This window comes from Argiope bruennichi, chromosome 3 (genome assembly GCF_947563725.1).
Source record: "Argiope bruennichi chromosome 3, qqArgBrue1.1, whole genome shotgun sequence".
NCBI classification, from domain to species: domain Eukaryota; kingdom Metazoa; phylum Arthropoda; class Arachnida; order Araneae; family Araneidae; genus Argiope; species Argiope bruennichi.
This window is the reverse complement of record NC_079153.1, coordinates 145632009-145641338: the sequence shown is the minus strand read 5'-3', so window position 1 is coordinate 145641338 and position 9330 is coordinate 145632009. Positions and strand designations below refer to the sequence as shown.

The following is a 9330-nucleotide window of genomic DNA, read 5'->3' as shown; positions in this document are numbered from 1 at the left end:
ATTTCTCCTTCTACTGAGCGTAGTTTTATCATATATACTGACAGTATGAGTGCTTTGGAAACCCTTGCTCATTTCCACAACCAAATGCATCCTGTCTCTTTAGAAATTTTATTTAACCTGCGGTTACTACAAAACAGGAGCTTTAATATAATTCTCTGCTGGGTTCCGGCTCACGTGGGTATTGCGGGCAATGAAGGGGCTGATGTTGCAGCTAAATCTGCATCAACATTTCTGTCTCAGGCCCTCCCATATTGTGACGTCAAAAAGTCATTTGTTTATAAACTCTTTATAACTTGGCAAGATTCATGGGATCTGCAGATCCAGAACAAACTACATTCAATAAAACCCATAATTGGTTTGTGGCCTGTTCTACCTATACGAGAGGATGATGTTAAATTGACTCGCCTCCGTATAGGTCAAACTCGTTTCACTCACCGTCATCTAATTTTTGGTGATAGAGAGCCAATTTGCCCCACGGGTCATGTGAATTTTAGTGTAAAGCCCATCATTGTTGAATGTCCTTCATTTAATCATCAGCGTCGTTGCCATTTTAAGTCAACTTCTCTTAACATAAAAGACTTGATTGGTGAGAAACACCATTCAAATGTTTTTAAATTTTTAAAATCAATTGGGATTTTTATGAGTATTTAACATTTTTTTTTTTTCATTTTTCTTGATAATCATTTTTGCATATCATATGTGTCTTTTGTTTTAAAACCTTTATCGCTTTTAATTCAAATGGTTTCTAGAATTGTACTTTAATTCAACAAAAGTCTGGCGCAGTTTAGCCACGAATGGCTCTTGTGCCAAAAGAACACAAAAACCAACCAACCAACCAATCAACCTCTTTTTGTCATGGCAATCGTCTGTAAGTGTTGAAAGATCAAATGTTATTGTAAAGCAAAGCATCTGAATTAGTTACTAGATGTCATTTTAAATCCACTTATATTTGATTTGAAAACAATAGAAAAAAAAGCAAAATTGCTTAATAATTTCTAATAGATTATTTATTTATTTTAATAACTTTGATAGATTATTTATTTATGAATGTGAGATCAGGGAATAATTTAAAAAGAATGCAAATATATATTCTACTGCGGATAAGTAGATAAGTTGAGTTATTAAAACTAACTACTCGTAGATGCAAGATTTTCACTTAATAGAATTACGTCTCTTTTTTGACTAAATGAAGAAATGGCGTAGAATCAGGGAAAATCAGCATCTATCTGATCAAGGTATATATATGTGTATGTTAGTATAGAATTCAGTTAATATTTCTTTATTTATCCAAATGAGCATTTATATTCTTAAATAAAAATTAGATGAATTAAAATTAAAAATCAAAGTAGGACAGAAAGATAAAAAAATGGATGAATTTCAGATTTCCAAGAATAACTCCTAAGGGATAATCTTCAACAACTCTGATTATACAATGAATTGAAAATAAATGTTTTTTTCTGTGATAAATATTTATTAGTTTTAATTACATCCACAAATAGACTTCATATCACCCGGAATCGTCTAATAATATAAGGAATTTTCTATCTAAAGCAAGCAGAGCTGAGAATTAATTTGGGAATTTGTATAAAACACTTTTGAATAATTGTGCTCTGGCTACAAGATTAATTTACTCGCGATATTCGCAGATCTAAGATTCGTTAATTCAGAGATAGAGACTCTCAACAAGTAGAGCGGAAACACACTCACACTGCGGTCATGTGCAAAAAGAAGTACACGTCAGAGAAGAAAAGGGAAAGCTTCTTCGCATGAAATGCCGATTTAGGGAAATGCAGACGACTGTTTAGAGATATTCACAATAAAACGAAAGAATTTGATTCAGGTGCTGTTTACATATGAGCAGTTTTACAGGAAAATTATTTTTCTCATTGAAATGAAAAATATGGAGGTAATTTGATTTATAATTTCTCCCAAGTTGAATTTTCATTTTTAACTAAAACAAATGTTTCAATCCTATTACACGAGACCTCAAAGATACAGAGTAATTAAGTGTCTCGTTCAAAGCGTGAAACCTTATAGGTTCAACAAACTTACTTTTGTTTTGTAATGACCGACTTCATGCAAAATGATAAAGCATCTTTTCTTTCTTTTTTGAAGGGTGGGGTTTAAAAAAAAGCATCATTGCTTTCAGTTGCAGCAGTTGCTATGATGAATCAACATTTTGACGCTTTTAACCAAACTTTAAGCTACTTTGCATTCAGCAAATAAAATGTTTTCACATGAAAACTTAACAATAGATGATATTGCAACAAGTTTTTCACCTACGTACGTTTATTCACTTTTATGTTCCCATTGGAAATTCGACATCTAGCTGAAACTGATTCTTGATGTTTTGAAAAAGAAGCAAATTCTCGTTAAAGCTTACGTTTTAAGGAAGTATTTTACTTTCATGTTAAGCTTTTGATCATAGCAACTAGTAGAAAGATTAAAAAAAAATAACTATATCACTGAATTTAGTTTTCTCGCAATATAATTCGAGGTGCATTTATCTTTATTTTTTTCTGATTGGAAAAACAGAAAAGTATTGAAAACTGTATCTAGGCAATGACAACGCATTTTCAATTTGCAAGAAGTGTGATTAAAAAAAGCCATTCTATTTCATTGAATTTGAAGTAGATTACGATAGTAATTTTTAAAAAAATTCGTAGAAATATCTGGATTATCTTACTCATTTTTGTTTAATCTCATCTTTACAAAGGTGGAATTTTGTAATTTTAATTTTCACGCATTTCCTTTTATGTTAGAGTACCGACATTTCCAATACTTTTGGGCTCTCGCTGACAACACACAATTTTACACAAATACAATAATTTGAAAAATTAATTTAATTTGTAATTTTAATTAAATTAATTTGTAATAAAAGCCTTTCAAAGGCGGCGAAACCTTATTAACTGAAATAAAGTGAATTGAAAATGAAATTAATAAAATGAAATGAAATAAAAGTGAAAAAATAAAATGAATTGAAATAGCAATGTTAACGGGATCCAAGATTCTATCAGAGGAAATGATTTAGATTCATTTTTGTGATAAAATTTTGAGATTAATTTAATTTTATGATAAATTTTTAAGTCAATGGAAAAAGTAAGAAAATTTAGATTGTTTTTCTGTCTTCGAAAATAAATAAATCTGAAATTCTAGTTGATAAAATAAAATAAAAATAAAAAAGTTTTTTTTTTTTAAATCAATAAAACTAAAAATTAAAAAAATATTAATAAAAATTTTAAAAATTAAGATCTGATCAAAGTATTCCTGAATTATTAAATATTTGATATCGTAATTCAAAAAGATCAATTTTAAGATTTCGTAGCATTTTCTGGTAATAATAGACTCATTTTAAAGTCATAGGAAAAATAACAATTGATAAATACTCCAATAAATACATTTAATATTTTAATTAAATTCATTAGTTTTGTTTAATTTGAAAACAGAAACGGATCTGATGAAAAAATGAAGCATCATTAACTGTAAAAAAATCTATTAGTTCTAATTTTTTTTTTAGAAATCATTTTTTTAAAAAAATTTAATTAACCATAGTCTAAAGTTTGAAAATGTTTATAAATACAAGTGTGTTGCATTTTGTGTTCTAAAATGCATATCCTATCCAAAGTGTATTATAAAATTGAAAAATAAATGTTAAGTTTTTATAAGCTGCATATAAATATGCACAAAATAATATGACAGAAAAATTTTAACTTTTGAAATTTTTATTCGGTTTTTCTTGTTTGTTTTTTTCACACGAAGAAAATTTAATAAATAATAATGTAACGACAGAGAAAACAACAAATATTGTGATTTTCTTTTCCCATCATGAATGTCCAGTAGAAAACCTAAAAAAAATAAAGATAAGTTAAAATAGAGTAAAACTATACAAAATATTTAGAAACAGACATTCTAAAGATGGTTAGGGGTTGATAAATTCATGAGCTATTCTTGATTAATCGCTTAAGGACGTTACCTGTGTTATATCGTAAATATAAATTTATAAAAAATATAAAATTCGGTCCTTATAGAGATAATAGAAGGACGGTTTTTAAATTTTATATTATGTATAAGAAGCTTGCATTGGTTTTTTTCCCAGAAAGTGCAGTGCTAGATGTTAAAGGTAGAAACTCTTACATGGTGTCTTCGTAATGAGAAATGAAAATTTTCCCTTTACAATGAAGTGCGTCTCTTTTTAATAAAAGGTACAGAAAATATTGTCCTTCGGGGTTCTAAATTTCGGCTTGTCATTTTTGATGATCACGATACAAGACTGAACGATGGACACCGCATTATTGACTGATCGAATGAAATAGGTGAATGGTAAACATTCAACCGATGAAGCGAACATCAGTAAAAATTTACTAATATGAGAAAAATTAGGAACTCATTCTAAAATATTCAGCTTAATAGTGAAGACTCGTCTTTCAGGTCTGAGGATTTCAAGTTCGAAACCTGATTTTATCTGGGCCAAGCTAGGGAGGGTGACAGCTTAGGTATCATCTTCGTCATTTGACCGAAGTTTAAGATCTTCCCAAAATACTCCGGTTATTGCTTAAAAAGGAAACTTGAATGAAAATGTATCAAATGAAAACTAAAAATGATACAAATTTATAGAAATTCGACAGTTACCGTTCAAAGTGAGATCTTTAGTAATGGTAGGAATGTGCTGGGGCTTGTTGATAAGAGACTACTGCTGGGGATTGTTGATAAGCCTGTTGGTGTCCAGTGCTGTATCGCCCGTAAGCGGCGTTGTCGTGGGCTCGGACTCCATGAGCCTGGGCGGCGTATCTGTCGTGGGCTCCATGTCTGTCGTGTCCGGCCTGAGCGTAAGCTCCAACATTGTGATGTGCAGCCCTGTCTGCAACTCCGTACCTGCTAGCGTGGGCACCGTGGTCATTGAGGATGGCATGGTGTCCGGCCTTCTTATCGTAGGCGTAGGCCTTTTCGTATCCGGTTCCCTTGTCACTGGCGTAAGCTCCAACGTTTCGGTACTTGCCGTAGTGGGAAGCTGCAAGAACAAGCAAAAGCGTTAAGCAATTTGGTAATGACGAAAGATAAGATTGAGATCTAATTAAAACAGTGTTATTTCAAAAATTTTTTGATATGATGCATCAAATTTGTACTTTCCGTAATGGAAATCTATGTAAGAATAAAAATACTTAGATGATTTGGTTAGCAATAATGCATTATCTTTAAAAATGAAAACAAATGAATAAATTTCAGAGCACCCGATTATCTTTCGTCTTTGAACCTTCATAGGATGATTCGTAGGGTAAGTTTCGAAATCTACGAGAGTTCAATGATTATTCGAATGTTTTCTCTTATGAAAGTTCATGCCTCTGAAACTTAGGAATTTTAATAGGGCTCGTATAAGACTAATTTCAATTATTTGACATTCTGGAGCTCTGTATTTATAAAAGTGAGATAAAAATTCAGATAATTTTAAATTCCCTTAAATTTAAAGGAATTTTTAAATAATTCAAATATTGAATATTATACATTTATTTCTAACAAATGAACTATAAAAGTTTACCTTGGGCTCCGTGGGCATCGTGACTGGATGCAGCTCCGGCGTTGTGGTGTCCGTGAGCGGCGTGTGTCCTGTCAGCGTAGTGTCCTCGGTCGGCGTGGTGTGCGTTTCCATGGGCGGCGTATCCAGAAGCGTGTTGTCCGTGGGCTCCGTAGGCATGTCCGGCGGAAGCAGCACCATATGCAGCAGGTTGGTGGACCACCTGGTGAACAACTGGGGCACCGTGTGCAGCGTACTGGGCCATGGCAACACCAGCCATAAGGAGAACGATGGCAATCTGCAAATGACAGTTCCATTTTATTTTAGAATATAAATAATTTGAATCGCGAAGCCTTTAGACATTTCAGTTGAATGTAATGAAATTGTTGACATTTCTAGAAGTTCCACCCAGAACATTCATATGCTATTTGGATTTGGAAAAAATATTTTTGTATTATTTGACAGGAGTAAAACGCCTTGAAGTTTCATTAAATGACATTTTCCAAGTAAAAAAATTTGCTGAAAGGATATTAATAATCTCTCACAGTCAATACAAATTATATTATTTATTAGAAAAATTTGTACCATAGAGATTTACATGTTAGATTTTGTTTGTTTGGTTTAAAATAGCCAATCGACAGTAATTATCACCATAAAAGAAATCTCCGTAAATTTATATATAGTTTCTGCTCTACTTTTCAGCAAAATATTTGCTATGATCCAATTTTTGCTAATGTGATTTTTTTGTGGTACTATTAATACAATAAAATTTTAACTTTATGAAAAAATTCGCAAACTGTTCATAAAAATTCTAGGAAAGTTTCATTTCATTCATTTTAACGCACATAAAATTTTTTGTAGCTATACAGGCATGTATATTCCACTCTCTTAAATGGCAGGGACGAATTCAACCCAATTTTTCATGATTTTTATTTAAGACAGAAGAAATAATGCTGTTGGCCTTTTAATGTACAAAAATTAATTTAAACGTTACATAGACATTAACCAGTCTTTTTTCCACAGTCACTTCGAATGTCTAATCATCCCGAAAACTGTATCTTCATAACTTCTTAAAATTCAAAATTTCACCTTCCTTATGAACTTTTGTTCAGTGCAGCTTTCCCTCCAACTGTTATTCATTTTTAAGAACAATCAAACGTGAATGATCTTAAAAGAAAGGTAATAGCATATAGGTATTCCTTTGCTAAGCAACATGAAGATTTTGTATTATTCCATCACTAGCTTTTGAATTTCACTTTTATTTTATATGTGTAGTATTTTGTACATTTTATAGTTTTTGACAATATTATTATTGATTTAAAAGTGGGCATCATCAAGAGAACTCCAACGCAGATAAGAAAATGAAAGCTATTGCAGTCTTTTTCTCTGTGGATTTTATGAACAAAGCTATGAGGGCTACTACATCGCCAATAGAGGAACTGAAAGATCAATGATAACGTCTTGTACAACAAATGCGAGAAATTTCGCAATAAACCAAAATCATTTTTATGCAACTTTTTTTACATTTTTTTTAGTAATGACTCAAAATTTAATAAATAAATGAATATTATAATTTGTATTAGAAACAACTATTGATTTGGTTCACATTCATGACTTTTTATTTATGAAACATTAGCTATTTTATTAACACAGAGTGTTCTTTAAGACCCTTTTTTTTATATTTCAGCGTTAATGACATGATTTGCAGCATAACGAATATTAATAACTAATGGATTAATATTAATAATTAATAACTAATTAATAATTAATGGATTGGGTTTCAAGTATTAGGTTCAATGCGGTAGAACATAAAAGGTATCTGAGTAATATCTTATACAAGAGTAGATTTAATTAAAAAATATTAGACATAAAAGGATTTTAATCGCGAGAAGCACTGGATATTTCAACTACTGATACTATTCCGATAAAAACGTTTTGGACTCTGTTCTGTTTCAAATCGCTTTCTAGTAAGAAATAGGGGGAATGATAGATAGAAATGATGTTCTTTACAATTCCGATCCATTTTGTTTTGTTAGAAGCCCTATTTCTTCAGGAAATAATAATAATAATAATAATAAAAACAGTATCTGAATTTTTACTGGAATGTTTCTACTTTATTTTTCTTTCATACATCATTAATGTTGACTTTTGATTAATCACAACATTTCAGGAATATTAGTTAAATCAATTTATATTTTTCCGACTCTTTTTAAGGTATAATGCGTTTGTTCCATGTTGCTGAGGAAGAAAGATAATTACGTTTTATCCAATTCATTAAGTTTTATAGAAGCACGAAACGATTCAACTTATTGTCACTTTATGATTCAAAAGCGAGTAAATGTTTTGAAAATTCCAATACAGGCGAGATCTTAGTGAATGCATGTTATGAAAACCCTTTAAAGCCATCCCTTTATTGCCTGCATCTGTTGGGTTATTTCATGGTTTCATCTGTTGGGTTTGGGTCATACAATAATTCCTCAGCAGAAATCCAATTGAAAATATGTATCAAGAAACGTTTTATTTTTCCTTAATGAATCATAGAAAAGAAAGAAATGAAAGGTACTCACCACTTTCATGGCTGAAGACTGGAGAACTGATGTAGTCCTTAAGGAAAGAGAAGCTTGCAGAGTTTGGTGAATTTACAATTAGAAGCCTTCTATTTATACCAAAAAGTTGCCAAATCGGAGCCCAAAACCGAACCGGTTGTACTTTCTCGCCCTTGGGTGTGACCACTTTCCATTTCAGTTGACCTTTTTTTATTATTTTTTGAAGGTTGAATAATTAAAATGAAAAAAAGATTGCTTATGAACGATTATTAATGCATCAACTTTCAGTTATTCATCGAAAAGGTAAGAGACATAAAATATTTTTAGAGAATATATTGAAAGAAAGAAATTTTGATAGTCCTAAGAATTCTGTTTAATCTGCTTACTAAAAGAACAAAGGACATTTTATAATTTCTGTAGCTCTGCCAGTCAACACTGATTCATACTTCGTTCAAAAGGGAATGACTGACTGAACTGACGAACGTCGAGAGAATTTTACGATTCATGTAGCTCTCCAAATACGCATTGAAACAAATCCATTCGTTTCAAAAGGGAATGTGTGGATGTGGCTTCAACCCATTTCAGGATCTTAAGTCGAATTTGAAATTTCAACAATATGACTTACAGACAGATGCTCTCAGATCCGCGATTTATTCACCGCAGTTTAAACATTTTTAAATTCACTGAGTTTTTATGAATGTCACGAATTATGAATGATGCACCATTATACATTTATTATACACAAATTAACTAAATCTCTGCTTTATTAAGCAAGTTTATTTATTATTGTTAAAGAAATCTAGTATTAACAATAATAAATGGAAACCTTGAACTTAGATTTTTGCATAGTTTTTAAATCAAATTATGTGATCAGATGCCTGTTTTGCTCGTCTGGAATCCGATGCCTTATGCACATGCAGAAGAAAGCCGAACATTCGGAATCAAAAATCTTCTTTCTATTTTTTAATAGGAAGCTTTCCACAATCCCCAATCTCTAGGGTGACAAGACTATCAATTGATTTGTCACAAGAAAACGATTATTTTTACTACTTGAAAATGAGTCATTACATAAAAATAATTCGTATTGAATCGTGATAATTTGTATGATCGTCCTGATGATAAAAATAATTCGTATTCTGTGGTATTGTCTAGTAATTAATCAAATCATTGCGAATTGCCGAAAGAAAATACTCTGCTATTTTGAAAACTCTTAGCGTATAATTTTCTGAAATAATGATTCTTATTACCTATTAGTTATTATCAACTACGGTAAGT

General features: G+C 31.1%; 1 protein-coding gene across 1 annotated transcript; it reads right to left on the bottom strand.

Annotated features, from left to right (window-relative positions):
- Positions 1 to 3728: 3728 nt before the first annotated feature.
- LOC129963986 (histidine-rich protein PFHRP-II-like) lies at positions 3729 to 8124 on the bottom strand. The gene is made up of 4 exons (XM_056078630.1): positions 8077 to 8124; positions 5534 to 5807; positions 4630 to 5008; positions 3729 to 3845 (listed from the first exon to the last, which is right to left on the bottom strand). Exons 1-3 carry the CDS (start codon positions 8083 to 8085, stop codon positions 4647 to 4649), a joined length of 645 nt encoding a protein of 214 aa, XP_055934605.1. The 5' UTR covers positions 8086 to 8124; the 3' UTR covers positions 3729 to 3845; positions 4630 to 4646.
- Between the last annotated feature and the right edge of the window lie 1206 nt (positions 8125 to 9330).